The sequence below is a fragment of the Curcuma longa genome, chromosome 12, assembly GCF_044706935.1.
Source record: "Curcuma longa cultivar G26 ecotype Majalengka, Jawa Barat chromosome 12, ITB_CL_G26_1.1, whole genome shotgun sequence".
Lineage (NCBI taxonomy): Eukaryota > Viridiplantae > Streptophyta > Magnoliopsida > Zingiberales > Zingiberaceae > Curcuma > Curcuma longa.
This window is the reverse complement of record NC_133872.1, coordinates 9,818,929-9,837,156: the sequence shown is the minus strand read 5'-3', so window position 1 is coordinate 9,837,156 and position 18,228 is coordinate 9,818,929. Positions and strand designations below refer to the sequence as shown.

At 34.7% G+C, this 18,228-nt stretch overlaps 1 protein-coding gene across 1 annotated transcript in view; it reads right to left on the bottom strand.

The window, feature by feature from the left end:
- LOC141843100 (protein OSB2, chloroplastic-like) overlaps nucleotides 1–18,228 on the bottom strand; it is a 43,617-nt gene that overhangs the window by 14,185 nt on the left and 11,204 nt on the right. The window contains exon 3 of the mRNA XM_074731129.1: nucleotides 9,897–9,960. Within this exon, the coding sequence (XP_074587230.1) occupies nucleotides 9,897–9,960 (64 nt within the window). The remainder of the gene's footprint in view (nucleotides 1–9,896; nucleotides 9,961–18,228) is intronic.

Sequence of the window (18,228 nt, the reverse complement as noted above, 5' to 3'; positions counted from 1 at the left end):
TTTCTATTGTGAATAGTTAATTTTTTTGACACATAATTATTATTGCGACACACCTAAGCACCACTAGGTGGAACGGGTGTGGTATTTTCTGTACGGAGAATGTGGTTAAACACTTCTTGTAATGAGAAGATCTCAGAACTAGATAGAATTTATGATTTAACATATTCAAAGTCAAGTGATAAGCTAGTAAAAAAGCTCATGATAGTCATCTACTCCCGTTGGCATTGTTGAACCTTTACATCAGGACTAAAGGGTAACACCATATTAAGCTCCTTATATGTCTTTTTGAAAGCCATAAAATAATTAATCAGAGGTTGATCTTGTTTTCCACACAGTAAAAAGTTTTGCAAACCTCGATGAGATTTCCTTTTACAGAGTACAAAAAGTCTAGATAATCCATCAATTCTTTAACGAATTCACAGTGATTAATTAAACCAATTACCTCATTATCAATACAATTCCGAATCTGAAGGAATAAGCGAGCATCTTCTCTAAGTCATGTCTATTTTGAATCATCTTGTGACGGGACATCAGTCAAATGTCCATCTTTGTCAATACTTCTTAGATAAACATGGACAATTTTACTCCAATCCAAATAGTTTGAACCATTTAACTTATAATCCGTAATTTTAGACACCACAAGCACTATATCCATCACGATAGAAGGTTTATTTTCGCCATAAGATTTTATTCACAAAAGAAGTCAAATAACTCTGATTTTTACTGAAGGAAGTCCAAAGATATGCAGCTCCTAAAGACCAAACAAACTCAAAGAAGAAGAAAATCACCAAATTCGAAGAAGAATTCCAAAGAAGAAGCCAAGAGGATCGCCTTACTACTGTGACCTGATAGAGACGAAGCACAGGGAAAAGAGACGGCGGGATCGCGATTGGCCAGAGGGGTGATCACGAGGAGGCGGGCGCTCGCACTAGGAAGGAGAAGCTTGCGGCGCCATATACTGCCGAGAAGAAGATGAACAGGTGGCCACCTTTGATTAACAAACAGAGCAAAGGGAAGAAGGTGAACAGGTGCAACCGGAGAGAAAAGCCCTGACCAAATTCCCCTGTTTCTCACGCTCACATACGGTGAACGGCCAGAGCTCGATTGAGCTTTGGCGACTGTGACGTCTTCTCTTCTACTCAGTAGAACAATGCTCAGGAGATGTCGGTGAGGGAAAAGAAGGGAGCGGCGGGCGACAAAGCAAAATCTCTCTTTGCTTTTCTTCTCCAAACCTGAAATCCCAATCCAAACAACAACAAAAGGTCGGCGCCCGATTCCCGTGATTCTCCTCCACACGGCCAGCGCCGATCATGCGAACAGGACGCACGGGATGGCGGTCGTCACGCTAGGGCTTCACGTTGCGCGAAGAAACCAACGCCAACGGCTAGGGCCTTTTCTCGCGAGGAGGCGCGAGCGTCGCCTTCACTCGCGTGAGGAAGAGAAGTTGGCAGAGATTTTGCCGAAAAAAAGAACCCTAATTATTGCTTTGATACCATGTTATGCAAAATAACAAAAGAATTCTTCGTCCCCAATTACAAAATACAAGGCCCTATTTATATAGAGTTAGGGGTCTATTCTAGGGAATAATTAGAATCTTATTCTAGGAAATAAAATAGAATTCTATTCTAGGACCTAATTTGTATTTTAGATAAAAAATACGAATCAGGATATATATATATATATATATATATATATATATATATATATATATACAACTAATAATTCCAATGTGGTTCATCCATTAAAAGGATCAGCCAGTATTAATTCCTATTATATTCTTTGACGAAATCTAATGGTTTTCAGATTGTACCTTAGGCTAATAATCTTACTTTTATCGCCCTAACAAAAAAAAGTGCAAAATAAAGTCAATAAAGGTTCAATCTTGCGAAATGGCTAATTATGGAAAACCTACTTACCTTCTCACAATCAGGATAGGCAAGGATTTTCAGTAAATGCAAGACTGATGAACTATTCTTAAACATCGCAATTGCAAGAAAGCATTTTCCTTGCCTTTCATTTCAAAAGGAAAGTTCAAAGCTACTTCTGAACATGGTTGCAAAAACCAGTAGGGTTATTACAAATAGAACCATTTAGTAAATATTTTGTCCAAGTAAGACAATTAAGCTAGAAACAAGGAGGAAAGTGTTCCAGGGAGACCACCTCAGATGAAAAGTCGCCTGGGTTTCCCCAACATAAAAAGTAATTAAATAACTTAAAGACAGTATAATGTAACAGTAAAACTCCAAGTACACTATGTGATAATTTCAAACATGAAAACAGATGCTACCTGCATTTTCTTTATGATCTATGACCACAATAGCAGCAGCACAACTACAGTGGGATATGCTACACCAATCACACAAGAGATGTTATACTCAGAAAATTTAGTTTAATTTAAATCATGATTTGGGATAATTGGGTTTTAATAGGATTAATCTGAGGGTTTACAGGTGAACCAAGTATTTTGAAAGCTGATTTAGTGGTTCCGATTCCCTTGAGGATTAATTAATAGTTAAATTGGTTGTTTGAGATTGTGATTAAACTGGAAACAATTTAATCTCTCTTTATGCTCAAATTGAATTTAAATCAGAGGTTTTATTGCTGAAACAGTGGTAAACTAATATGAACCAATTCAGTTGACCAGGTTTAATAGAGTTTGCTTTTGGGGATTTTAAATACCCCTATATTCCTCTCCACTCCCTTTATTCCTGATCGCATGAAGGCTCCTCTCCTTTCTCCTGACACCCATGCCCAGTAGATTTGCTTCATTTACTTCCCTTAGTTGTTCACCTCAAGCGATCACCTCACTGCAATTGATCTTGCTAGCCACTACCAAAGACTCTATCATCAGCAGATAAGTCACACACCCTTTGTTCGACAATACCAAATATGACAACCACGACCTGACCACTGCCATGCAAGATCGAGACCTTTTCTTGGGATTAATTATTGGTGTAGCAATGGCTTGTGCATATTAGTCTAATTGACCTATAATATCCATATCTACCCTCTATTTTCCAGAAGTACAACATTGGGATTTATTTGCTTTCAAGGACATGATCCCATATTGGAGCCATCTGCACTATAAACTTCAGAAATAGAACAAGCTCGCATAACCTTGATAAAACCATCCCTTATTTGAAAAAATACTTTTATTTAATCTAGATGATTATCAAATTTTCTGCATTACCGTAGTTTAAGTTGTTTAACCTTCATTTACTTGTCATACTTCTGTAGTTTAATTTATCATAAGCTTTCATTTGCTTGTCATACTTAGTTTAGTTTAATTAATCACTAAAAGAACTCACCATAGTCCTTTATTTGTACCTTTAGTTTAATAGTGATACAAAGTTTATTACATATCAACTGTTATCAAGTGTGCTAAACTCCTCTATGGAAAACGTAAAGAAAATGTGTGAGATTCTAAAAATTAGTTGTAGCAACTTAGAAGAAGAGCTTAAAACCCTAAAAACTCAAATAGTAACGTGGAAAAATTTAGAGAACAAATTATTAAAAAACTAGGTAGGTAATATGGGTAAAGAAAGAAACTCTAACATATTCGATCATTCAAATAAGAAAAACAATACATCCACACATTTCACCTAGACATAATTTGCACCATAGTCCACCTCAATGAGGATGACTATTTCATTGAACTCAACCATAGACATAGGGTTAAGGTTAAGTAAGAAGAAAGAGGACTTGATAGATAAGTTAAGGTGGACGCCCCCAATGTTGATGATAGGTTAGAATGAGGATTATTTGATTATTATGATACGAACCATATTGAACAAACTCACTTCTCCAAATTGGAACTTACTAAAGCAGCTAAAATACTTTAGCAAAACATTCAAAACTACAAGAGGTGGGATGATGTGTAAGATTTGAAACGTCGAGTCATGTCGATGTTTTGATCTTTACTAGAATGATACTGTTTTAGTATCATGCTAACATTCCAATGTATAACGCCAATGATAAATTAGAGGTGGTTTAAGAAAAGAGAAGAAAAAGAAAAAGATAGACAATTATACAATTAAGTTTAATGTTTGCTTTGCATCTGAAATGACACAATTTTGATATGGTATGGAGGCAACTTATAAAAAATAACAATATTATCTCAATTTTAGCATGCCAAGGGATGCTGAGTGCTGACAAAAAATCATACTCGTCAACACGATTGACACAACGATACAAGTGCCAAGTAGTGAAGTAAGAAATTTAGTTTCTGTATTTAGAAAAGATTAAGATTTATTTATTTTTGGTAGTACCGAATTTAGAAAATTATAATCAACTAATTGATTGTCTTCCTAATTTGTAGATATTGGATTTCCTAGTTTAGTAGATGTATAGTCAATATATTAGGATGTAAATTTTTTCCTTCAGAGAGAAGAATAAAAGGAAGATCATCAATTTCTTCATGGTATCAGAGCAATAGTTCCTCATTCATTTTTCTCTGGGCAAATTTTTCCTTCGTTCTTTTTGTATTCTAGCAGCATGGCGTCTCCCTCGACTTTCTTGGAAGTGACTTCCTAATCAGAGTCGACTCCTGCGGTTTCACTCATTCCTGATTTTTCTCCACAACTTGTTACCAATCACAAATTGAATGGTCAAAACTTTTTGCAATGGTCCCGGTCTATGTTCATGTTCGTGTGTGGTAGAGGCAACGATGGACATCTCACCGATGAAATCGTTGCTTCAGAGGCCACAGATCCAAAATTTTGCTCATGGAAGACTGATGATCATCTAGTTACTAGTTATGTCGTGGTTAATAAACTCTATGACCACTGAAGTTGGAGAAAATTTTTTGCTTCATAAAACAGCCAAAGAGATATGGGATGCTACCCGTGAGACTTATTCTAGCACACAGAATACCTCAGAATTATTTGAGATTGAGACACGGCTATACAATCTAAAGCAGGGAGACTTGAATGTGACGCAATACTTTAACATGCTTACTCGCTGTGGGTTGCAATTGGATTTGTATGAGACACATCCATGGAAGTGTGCTAATGATTCATCTATCTATCAGCAGATTGATGAACAAAAACAGACTATCAGCCTGAATAGAGACTTAGATGAAATCAAAGGGAGGGTTATGGGGATGAAACCCTTTCCCACCATTCGGGAAGTTTTTGCAGAGGTTCAAAGGGAGGAAAGCAGGAAGAAATTAATGTTGCTCGAAGCCACAATCACCCATGTAGTTGAAGGTTTAGGGCATCTTATGTGATAAACAACAAATCACAGTGGAAAATTGATCCCTTTAGCAATCTATGCGAAAGCAAACTCATACAAGTTTAGATCTACAAAATCCTATCTAATAGAGTATTCCTTTGGAGCGTGCCCTTTGCTTATCCCACTCGTCCAAAGTTTGTCGGATCTCTTGCACATTCAAGTGTCCGTGCCTTCATGCGTATCCACACGAACACTCACTTTTGGAGAAAGTTTTGGTTGTGCTAGCAACCCTTTGGTGTAAATTTCGACCATGAAGATGAGAGGGCAAGAAGATGAACATCCCTCTATGAATTTTAGAAGAAAAACTCTTTTATACTCAAGCCATGAATACCAAATGTTTTTAGGTTTTTAAGTCTTATTAATCATGCATGATAAATTTAACTTCATCTTCTTCAATGCATGATTAATCCACATTAATCATGCATGATAAATCAAACTTCATTCATCAACTTGGTTTAATTTCAGTCTAACTCAAATTCAACCAACTTGAGTTTAACTCAAGTCTCGATCATCCATTGAGTTTAATTGCTCCTTTAGTCAAACTAAAATGAACTCATCTCGAAAATAAAATGTTATTTATGTGTGACCTAATAAGTTCTCGTAATGTTGACAATGTCTCTAAAACTCATTTTAGAAACATAAGCAATGAGTGGCATCTAGCAATGCATCATTGCTACCCAAATGACAAGAATATCGAGATCCGACATAACCTTGGTGACTATGATAATGTATGATCATGTCTTATTCTCGATATCTAGATTGATCAATGAGGCATAGATTGTGTCATCATTTTATCAATTTTTTGTTTCTTGACCCCCAAGTAGACTCACTCAAGCAAATGAGCTCAATATCTCATATTGACTCATTTGAGCATGGTCATGCATTTCGTGGTCCTACTCTATCAAGAGGCCTCAAGATATCACTCCCGTCATATGGGAGGGATAGATCTCATCTACATCCCTCATATCCTTCCACATAATTCGTTACATACCAGTGATCGCCTTTATAGTCCACCCTATTACGGATGATGTTTGACGACATCAAAGTACATAACTACATATGTAGGGAACCGTAGTGACTTCAAATCTAAGGACTATTCATATCAATAATCACATGAGAAAATTTATGACATTCATATAACGATCCATGAAACTTCTCATGGTGGGTCAATTCAATATGCATTCTCTAATGTATACTCATGTGTCAACTCAATATCCCATATCCATGACTTATGAGATCAAATCATCTAGTTGACCTACATGCTAGTCTCAACGCATTAATATCATCCCTGAATATTAATGCTTGACTATGAATGATTAAAAATAGTGTTCTCTATATCATCTCACTATCGACTCAAATAATCGATATGATGTAGATTAGAACTAGCTACCAAAGGATATTATTATACTTAATTATTTGCCACGAACATAAAATATACTAACCAAAAACCTTATCTTTATTAATAATAGAATATGATATAAAAGTCCCTAGTTAATCATTACATAATTGGCTCTAAGGCTACTACTAACAGAAGATTCAACCCTATTTATTCATAGCCCTTCACAGAATAATAGGGCTGGTAAAGGTCGCCCATGGTGTGATTATTGCAAAAAATCTGGACACATGAAGGTAACTTGTTGGAAATTGCATGGAAGACCTACTGATTGGAAGTCCTCTAATCGTCAGGACAGAGATTCCCATGCCAATGCAACTGCACCAACAAAAACGAGTGCAAAAAATATTCCATTTACAAGGGAGCAAATTGAAGCACTATAAAAGATGTTTAGCCAGGCTCCTAGGTCCAACCAAAAATATGCTTCTCCAGCTGACCAACATACTAGCTTTTTTGCACATCAAGGTACTCCATCTTCTGTTTATTGTGTTCAAACTGATCAACCAAGGATGTGATCAACCACTTCCTTATTCATCACCTTCCACCCCTTCCACCTCTATGGGAAGAAATTTTATATTGAGAAAAATAGGTAAGTCAAATTTTCATTATGTAAAAGCTAATATCTTATCAAGAGGCATTTGAATGCCTTCTTTGTCTATTGATTTGCCAACAAGTAGTCCTCAAGCCACTTTAGCATCAGCTCTGCCTCCCTCATCAAACCAACCCAAATAATTAAAAGAAACACTAATATGCAGATTGTGATATCTCTCCATGGGAGCACTAAAAGATACTTAGTGTATTGGAAAAATTCATACGTACAATACAAAATGCATGGATCATAGAAGAGGAACTAGAGCACATGACATCCAACATATTTGCTGAGATCAATAAGAGGAACTAGAATAATCTTTTACAAAGGCACCCCTTGATGTCTGCTTCACACTTATGCGAGGCATTGCAAGATTTGATGGAACACCAAGATCCCTTACTCAAAGAAGCTGAATTCTTCTTGGTGGGGGGAATCGACAAAGCTGAATTCTTCTTGGCGTGGAGAATGATGTAGTTAGGGTTTATAAATTTTGTTACTTAAATTATGAGTTCTAAATTTGTTGTTTAAATTTTAAAAATAAAGGATGTTTAGATTTATCTAGAAATTTGTTAGAATTATTAGAGTTCTTTAGAAACTCAATTGTCTTTTATAAAAGGTCGTATTCCTAATTTATATAAGGGGTAGAATTTCTTGTATTCAATTATCCACAATTTAATATTATTTTCTCTCTTCGTTCATTGGGGTTGAGTTTTGGGAGGCACAATTTGTTTGTCGCATTAATTTTCCTTATCACGTGGATCAACCCGCCACGCCTAGCAATCGTCATTATTGGCCCTTTTGTCTCATGTGCAACATGGGTTCGTACACTCTACTACAAAGTCATATTATTTATAAATATATTGTTATGCTTAACATCATTGTTCTTCGTTTATCATCCTCTTGAGCAGTCCTTTGGTATTTGAATATTGATTGTAGCGGCGAAGAACATTTTCATCCAACTGCAACAACTTATTCTTGCATAATTCTGTAAATCATAGCATAATGTAAATTTTTGTTCATCTCTTATAAGAAACGATTATCATCCATTGATATACCTAATATTGTGAAAGTCCTAGAGTAACCTTACTTACCTGCTTGTATTGCTCGTATAATTCCTGCCGAACACAATTTATTTCTATCTAATGTCAACATCATGTTAGATTCATAAGTTGTTATAGTGAAATGCATGTCTTCATTTGTTGATTAAATATTGATGTTTATGTTGTATCATGAATGCATTAACAATTCTTTTGTGTTTGTTGTTAGTGGTTATAGATTTAGTGATGCACCTAGACTATGACATAGTAATCCTAAGGCACAACAAAAAAAGACGACACTTCGCAAATGTGGATTATTGTAGTAGTGTTCTATTGTAGATTGGACCTTCAACCCTTTGGAAGATTTCATACCATATATCAATCTATATAGATTTCTCTTCACCGTTATATGTTTGGCTTGCTAATGAGAGAGTGATGTGGGAGATGCACCAACCCAAGCTATTGCTAGCAAGAGTTATGTGTAAGACACAAAATGGCCGAGCTACCTTTGATAGTCGTGCACATGTTGGAGCATATGTGGGCACCACTCTCTATCATAGAAAGGGTGAGTGCAAGCCCTCACACCCATTGGATGATTTTAAGCTTGTTAGTTGATTGGTAACTAATTATTTGCACCTCTGCAGGTAGTGATTGTGTGTTTTCTAGTTTTGCAAATTGTAGTTATTCATATTACAATTCATTGCATGATACTACATGATATATTCTTTGTTATTTATCTTATTTCAATTCAACACACTAATTCACCTGCTAAGTTTTCCGAGCTAATCTTGTTTCCCTTATCACTCTAGGACCACAAGTTAAAGCTCTTTAAAGTTCAGACAGTGTATGATTTGACGGTTGCTAGGTGGAGACTTTAAAGACACTTGGAAACATATTTCAAGGATTTTCAGGCTTTCATCTACATCTTATTTCTTTTTATTTCAGTTAAAGTTCTTTATATATCTTCCTGTGTTAACATTTATTTGGTGCAAGTAATGTACGACCTTAATGAGAGTTGGACTTTTTTGACGTTTTTTTAATTTCCTATTAGAACACTTATGTGTTCCTGGAATAGTTGATTGATTTAGCAAGTGTCTTGACAAACTGTCTCATCACTATCATAGGGGACATGCCATGCCTATCAGAGTAGAAACCTAATAGCGTGATAAAGATCTACAACACTAAATAAAAATTTTTAAAAAAAAACAGATCATTGCAATCATGAATCTAACATAATTATGCTTGTCAAAATTGTTATATGAAGAACACCTACAACCATGTCATGTCAAGCAAGAAAAATAAATTAAAATATGGTTAAAGCTAAGTTTGAAGAGATAATTCATTAATTGTGTTACAAAGTTACAAATATATGATAAAGTTAGGCTTACTAATATTACAAGCCAAAAAAAAGGACTGACTAGAAGCACAAATCAATGCATCATCTTATAATTGCAATAAAAAGAAAAATTTTGCTTCATGCAAAATAGAACACAAAAGGGACACCAAAAATGGGAGCATAAAAAATTCAATTATGCAAAAAGGAAAAAGAATTGTTAATTAACCAACAGAAGCTATGTATGTATACAGAACAACAGGTAGGCATGAAGAAGTCAGCATTTGGCCAATCTTTCTACAACCAGTTTACCTTTAAAACTGGGAGTCGATTGTGAAGACCCATCATGCACAAAACTTAACTTATCTGCTATAATCTGCAAGATATATACATTATATCAGCGCCCTAACATTGTTGAAACCTCAGCAAATAGAAAAAATGTGTTAGCAAATGAGAAATGATAGTTGAAACCTCAGCGAATAGAAAAATATTTTTAAAAATGAGAAATTGCTGGCAAATAAAGACATATTACATATGACTACAGTTCAAGTCAAATTTCAAACAAGGAATAGGATGACCCCGATGAAGACATGAGAATAAACTATGATTTAAAATCCGGACTCATGTCAAAATTTCGATCATAGACTGAAACAATACGGTTTCGGTACCATATCGTATCGTGCTGATATGATTTCAATATGTTTTAAAATATATTATCTAAAAATAAAAAATTTAACCTAAATATATAAAATAATAATAATAAAATAATTTTATAATATATATATACATATATATTAAATTAAGAGGATAATTTTACTAAGGTTTAATTAAACCTATTTCAATTATCTCTACTATAGTAGGAGTTGATTGAAATTATTAACCTAAATTATTTAATTAAAAATTAAGTCCCTTCTCTCCTTCCTATTTGCCAACGATCATGAGGCTACTGCCACGTGTCCACGGTGGCTGACGCGTCCATAGTGGCTATGGTACCTCGGGCGTGCCGATGTCAATCGGCGGGCGAAATGAAATGTTTTACCCATACCGAGCGGTATGGCATGAGATTTTAAATCATGGAGCACTTCCTAATAACTCAACCTATAGAAAGTCCTTAGGATATACAAATTGAATAGTCCCGTGACAACACCATCGATGAGCCTCTTAATGATATTATTTTAGAAGAATCTCCTATTGACCTCTTTAAAAAAAAACAATCAACTTGACATTGCTTGGAACATAGGCTCTCAAATTATAATTTATTCATGTCATTTAGAGAAGCCCAAGGAAGAATCTAAACAAGGAGCATCATGAACAAAGAATGCAAGATAACACTTATAAACATGTCCGCGGTGATTGCAATGCCTGCATGACACGACCGAAGGGGCGACCATGGGGCCCGTGTGACGCCTCCAAAGCGGTACCTCAAGTGTGCCGGTCTACGAGTAGAAAGAAATATTACGCCCGTACCAAGCGGTATGATACGAGATTTTAAACAATGAAATAAACCAAGTAGAAGATAGATATAAATAGCAATTTAAATGTATAAAGAACCCATGACAACTAATCCCACATGCTTTAATTTCAATAAAAGAATAACTCCCAACATTCCTAAATGTTACACTGTAAAAAATTTTCACGTCTTTTGTGAAAGGGAATCGGTGAAAAAGACTAAGAAATTTGGACCAAATGGATAACTAGTTGTAGATTAAAATTGTTGAAAAACATATGCAAAAATTAGAACCGAATTTAAAGACTACGCTCACTCTTCACTTAAATTTGAAAACTTTTGCCTGATTCACATAACGTATTCAACTGCATCATGACAAATTGAATAGCCCCGTAACAACACCATAAGTGAGCCCCTTAATGATATTATTTTAGAAGAATCTCCTATTGACCTCTTTAAAAAAACAATCAACTTGACATTGCTTGGAACTTAGGCTCACAAATTATAATTTATTCATTCAATTAGAGAAGCCCAAGGAGGAACCTAAACAATGAGCATCATGAACAAGGCATGCAAGATAACACTTTAAGACGTGGGATGCGTCCATGGCAGCTACAAAGCCCACGCAATGTGTTCACGGCAGTCGCACGATACACCACGACAACCCCGTGACACGTACGCAGCATCCTCGCAACACGACCGAGTTCGTCGTAGTGCTTGGGCAAAGCGATCACAACCGTTGCAAGACCCGCACGATGCCTCTGTGGTAGTAGCAGTACATCAAGCGTGCCGATCAACTGGCAGAACAAAATATTCCGCTTATACCATGCCTCTATCGACACGAGATTTTAAACCATGGAATAAATCAAGTAGAAGATAAATTTAAATAACAATTTAAATGTATAAAGAACCCATGACAACTAATCCCATTTGCTTTAATTTAAGTAAATGAATAAAACTCCTAAATGTTACATGTAAAATTTTTCCACATCTTCTGTGATAAAGAATCATCGAAAAAGTCTAAGAAATTTGGACCAAATGGATAACTAGTTGTAGATTAAAATTGCTGAAAAACATATTCAAAAATTAGAACCGAATTTAAAGACTACACTCTAAGCCCTTCACTTAAATTTGAAGAATTTTGACTGATTCACATAACTTATTCAACTGCATCATGACAAATTGAATAGCCCTATAACAACACCATAGATGAGCCCCTTAATGATATTATTTTAGAAGAATTTCCTATTAACCTCTTTAAAAAAACAATCAACTTGACATTGCTGGGAACTTAGGCTCACAAATTATGATTCATTCATGTCATTTAGAGAAGCCCAGGTAGGAACCTAAACAACTAAACAACAAGCATCATCAACAAGGAATGCAAGATAACACTTTAAGTTACTCAACTAAGACGTAATTGGTATCTGTTTTTTCATCTATCTACTGAGTTAGCTACCTTGTTCAGTCTTATTCACCAAGTTGAGAGCTCTCCTATTTTATTACAAGGGAGATGCCACATTAGGAACAAAAAATGTACTAAATAATGCTTATTGCAAATTGCCAAATTAGCCAATGGTATCTATTAAATTAACTACTTGCATTCTTGAATTTGTATTGTTTCATGTCATTTAGTTTAGGGAATCTTCATGCTCAATTTATTTACTCACATTACAAAGAAAATTGATTTTGATGAATTCTTATTTAATTTGCTAGCTTACTTAAACACTAGTTATATTTTCAAATTAGAAAATATGCTAATTTGCAGGGAGAAATTTTGAGCATTCATCTTTATATGTTTGACTTCGTTTGTGCTTCTACAGATTCATTCTTGGCACTGCCACTTTTACGCCTTATTGCAATTGTGAATGTGTGAACATTACCATTGCCCTATTTCAAATTGAGATCATTCCTTATTTGTTGGAAAAAGTGACTAACAAGGAAGAAAATAAAGTCAAAGTTCAGAAGGAAGAGTAAGTATATTAATTTCTTATCCGTTGGAAGGAATGTTCAAAGAATAAGATGATGAATAATGTTGTTATTGTTCCTCGCATATTGAAAAGAATGCCTTAATTGAAGATGCTCACAACTCGCGTTGAGTTAAGATAAGAATGATGCAAATTAGAAATCAATTTATCTTTTAAATTTTGAATTATAGATGATTTTGGTAATTGTCACATTTTAGTGTGTGATATCTTTTAACATGCTTAGAGTCTACATGATGGGTGTCAAAAGTTTGATATCTATGCAATCTCTCTCTTGTTTCGTCAATTGAGGGGAAAAAATTTTGTCATTTGATAGTAGTGTCTCATCTAGAAATTGAGATAATATCAACATCATAGAATCAAAATTTGCTCCATCGACTTTAAATTTTAGTTAATTTTTAGATTTTTGTGTTATTATCATTGTTACAGATTTCCTTTGAATTTTTTGATCATTTTCATATTGTATTTGTAGATACAAGTTCAAATGAAGCATGCTCATATGCACTCGGAGTTTTTTGTTGTACATAGAGATTGATAAATCTATCCTTTGATCTCTTTACATGTTGTTTTGTACATGAATAGAAATACAAAATGATTATTTATGAAGATTAAAATAATAATTCAAATAGCAAAATGAATTTTTTAAATAAAATAAGTTATTGGGGGCATAATTATTTGAGGCGTGAGACATCCAAAAGCGCATAGGTGCTATGGGACCTGAGGCGCACGCACAAGGTGAAATGCACGCTTTACCGAAGTAAAGTGCTCTGGGTATAAATTTTTACAATTCAAACATATATAGGGAAATTCTATCAAAATATTTCACTAACAAAATTATAATCCATAAAATATTAAACAATGATATAAATATAAAATTCACTAACAAATAAATACATTATGTACATAATTCAAATTTTAAAAAATCAAATATCTAAATCTTCATCTTATTATCATCATCATCAAATGTTTCAGATTTATATAGCTGAATCTTCATCGTTTCCTCAAGATCGATTTCTTCCTCCTCTCATAAGGCGCATGCTTAAGGTGCACAACCACAAGAGGCTTGCTGACTCTGCACCTTATGCTTAGGCACAGTTAGGCGAGTGCCTTTAATCACTATGATTGAGGGTTAAATAATTAATATTTTTACGTGCATATGAAGATTTTAAATGGGGATTATAGGAAGGGTTATTCTAAAAATTAAAATGGATATTATAAATTACTCTTTAATGAATACCTATTGTTAGATTTCTTCACCTTTTTATAACTCCTATGAACTTAGATATTGATACATATACTCTTGTAATGTATACTTCATACATGGAGATATTATGCAAATATATAATAAATTAGCATAACTTATATTCGAAAATCACAAAATCAAAAAATGGAAAAAGAAAGTTATGAGCAACAAGGTCCATCAAGACGTGTGTATGCTGTGAGAAGGCACAAGTCGAAGGCTCAGTTATCTAAGGTCGATTGATAGATACTAGTGGCTCACATTCCTTTATTTCTCTTGAGTTCATATATAACATTGGGAGATGTTCGACTACCTGATCTTATGGATTAGCAATGTTGATACGATCACATGGAGTGTTGATGTCTGACAGGTGGTTAAGAGTTGTCCCTAGACTTCGATGGTCATGTCCTTGCATTGGATCTGCAACAAGTGTTAGATAGTTTAATATTATTATAGGTATGGATTGACAATCAGAGCATCATACTGCCATTGATTATCGAGTCAAAGTGATGAATGTTAGACCCTTAGTCCAGCCACCATGGGAACTCGTTAGGATCACAGATTGTGAGATATCTATTATCTCAACACTCTCGACAGTTATTAAGTCGAGGAAATGAGGGATATCTTCTATCCTTAGTGAGTCTCGATGCAGAAAGTTTAGTACATCTTTCGGATGTTCACAGAATATCCAAATGTGTTTTCAAAAGAAATACCACACTTGTCGTCAAGGCAACAACTAGAGTTTACCATTCACTTTCTAGTACAGCTCCAATATCAAAAGTCTCATATCGGATGGCACCATAGAGTTTGAAGAACTAAGGTCAAACTCCAAGAGTTGTTAGACAAAGGTTTCATCTACTCTAGTGTTTCTCTAAGGGGCACTCCAGTATTGCTCAGTAAAGAAGGATGCATCCTTGAGGCTTTGCATTGACTATAGGCAATTAAATGCTAAAATGATTAAGAACAAGTAACCTCTACTCAATTAGCTTAGGGCTACTCGAAGATCAACCTAAGATCATGTTATAACCAAATAAGGGTTAGATATATAGATGTTCAAAAGACCATCTTTCGTACTCGATATAGATATTATGAGTTTTTGGTAATGCATTTTAGGCTTACCAATGCTCCTGCAACCTTATGAATTTAATAAGTTGGGCAGTTTTAGAGTACTTAGATCATTTTTCTAATTGTTCTTATTGATGATATATTAATATATTCCCAGGCAGAGGGGTATGAGGTTATATGCAAAGTTAGTAAGGATTTCTAGGTCATATAGTCTCTAGCACTGGGATTTCATTAGACTAATAGAATATTAAAGCGGTCATAAATTGTGAATTGTCAACATCAGGGTAGGAGATTCATAATTTCCTTGGTCTAGCTGATAATTATTAGAATTTTCTCACATCGCTACACCCTTGACCTGGTTGATTAAGAATGAGATCAAATTTACTTGGAATGAGGCTTTTGAATGAAGCTTCCAAGAGCTCAAGGAGTGATTGCTCGAGTGTTATTCCTTCTGGAAAGGAAGATCAAGTTTACTTGGAATGAGGCTTTTGAATGAAGCTTCCAAGAGCTCAAGGAGTAATTGCTTGAGTGTTATTCCTTCTGGAAAGGATGGATTCATTCTTTAAATGAAAACATCTATTCAAAGACTAGGTACAGCATTGATGCAGCAAAATCAGATGGTAGATTATGTTTCTTGCTAGAAGAATTATGTTGTTCATGATTTAAAGTTAGAAACTATTTTTTTGCCCTTAGGATTTAGAATCCCTATCTCTATTAGCTTTAAAATATTACGTGACCATAACAATTGAAGTATCTATTCACTTTAAAAGGGTGGAACCTTAAGCAAAGGAGATGTAATTCCTAAAAGACTACGACTTTATTATTATCTACTATGGTTTAAAATTTCAAGTCGTATCAAAATACAAAATCATTGCACCTCTATCTGGTAAATAAATAAATAATTTATTATATATTTTCAAAATTAAAATAAATAATATATATTAAATTAATAAGATACTTTTATTAGGTTATTTAGATTATCCCATTATAGTTAGGAGTTGATTGAAATTATTAACCTAAATTTAAAGTTTAAGTTTAATTACTACGTAAGTTTTTTTTTTTGGATTGTGTGGGTGTCTCCGCCGCAACCCGCGATAGTCTCTGCGCTTCAGCAGAGGGCGGCCTTGGGTCATGAGGGCACAGAAGGCAACTACGGGGTCCGACGACCTCGCAATCACGGTGCCGATAGGTATCGGTGCCAATCCCACACCGGAACAGTAAATACCGTCCGTTTCGGACGGTGTGACTCGGTATTTCAATCCATGTTATCTTCTTACTACCTAGGAAAGTTAATATAGTGGTAGATACATTGAGTAGAAAATCTAAAAGAGTATCGGCTTGCCCCAGTAGGTTAGTGAGGTAATTTTTAGATTTAGATCTCGTTGGAGGCAGACTCAAAGGTATGTTGGCATCCCTAACTAGTTGAGATTACTATGGAAAATAAAGACCAATATCGCAAATCAATGGTGAGTGAGCTCGATTTAAGCACAAATGAGAATTTTTTCATTATACGGATGGATCGCTTCAATTCTGAGGTAAGTTATGCATTTCTGAGGCACAAACCCTATCAAGGAAGATCTCCTTCGAGAAGCATATTGATTGAAATTTATAATTCATCCTAATGGTACCCAAATGTATTGAGATTTGAAATGATCATATTTATGGAAAGGTATGAAAATAGATATTACAAACTGTATAGCTCAATATCTAATTTTCCAACAAATTATGGAAGAATAACAAAGACGATCAATTGGGCTGCTTCAAAAAATAATGAAAGTGGGAGCATGTTAAGACTTTGTCACAGGGTTACAAGGATTTAGAAGGGCATGAATCAATTTGGGTGATCATTGATTGATTGACAAAGTCGAGTGCTCATTTGTTGCTTACTCATAGACTCCACAGCATTCCCTTTAGTACCATTTCTAACGCTTTACTTTGAGGTTCAGGTGGAGTTTCCAAAAAACATTTGGTCTTAAGCTCTACTGAAGCACTGCTTTTCATACTAATAGCAATTAGAGTGCATTATCAAGACCCTAGAGAATCTTTTGTGGATATATGTATTGGATTTTAGTGGTGGCTAAAAGGACCACTTACATTTGGTAGAGTTTGCCTAATTAGGATTCTACTATATGATAGCTCGTTTTGAGGCATTTTATAGTAGGATATATAAATCTCCTACTTTATAGGACAAGGTTGGAAAGCGTCAGCTCTTATGCCCACTATAAAGTATTCAGTAGGAAGTAGTTGAGTTAGTGTGGATTGTCAAACAAAAACTGCTAACTACTCAAGTCAACAAAAAAGGTATATGGACCGTAGACAAAGGATACTACAGTTTGCAGTGGGTGATCAAATTTTTCTTATAAGTGGGTGAAGAGGTTCAGTCTAATAGAGAAGTTGGCTTCCAAATTTATTGAAGCTTGTCAAATTTTAAAAGAATGGATTGGTGCAATAGTTTATTGACTTGTTTTACCCCCGGACTTAATAGGAGTGCATACGTCTTCCATGTTTCTATGTTGTAGAAATACGTCAAATTCGAAGCATCCTCGAGGATCTCACTGAACCACTCCTGTCTAGTGTCTTACAAGGAATTCCTAATTCGAATTCTGGATTATAAGGAGAAATCAATTGTGAAACAAGTGCATCCACCTCGTAAAACTTAGGTAGCAACACCACTTGAAATGCGCAACAGACACCCCCACCTATTCTTCTCAAATAATTAAATTTAATGATCAAATTTCGTTTAATGGAGAGGATATTAAATACTAAATTCAATCTATAATTTTTCAAGTCTTAAAAAAAATCTAAAATTTTTAAATGCTAAAATAAATTAAACCGATACATCAAAATAGAATGAGAGTCGAATTGAAGTTGAATTGGGATCAAATTTAATCAATTGATTGAGTGATT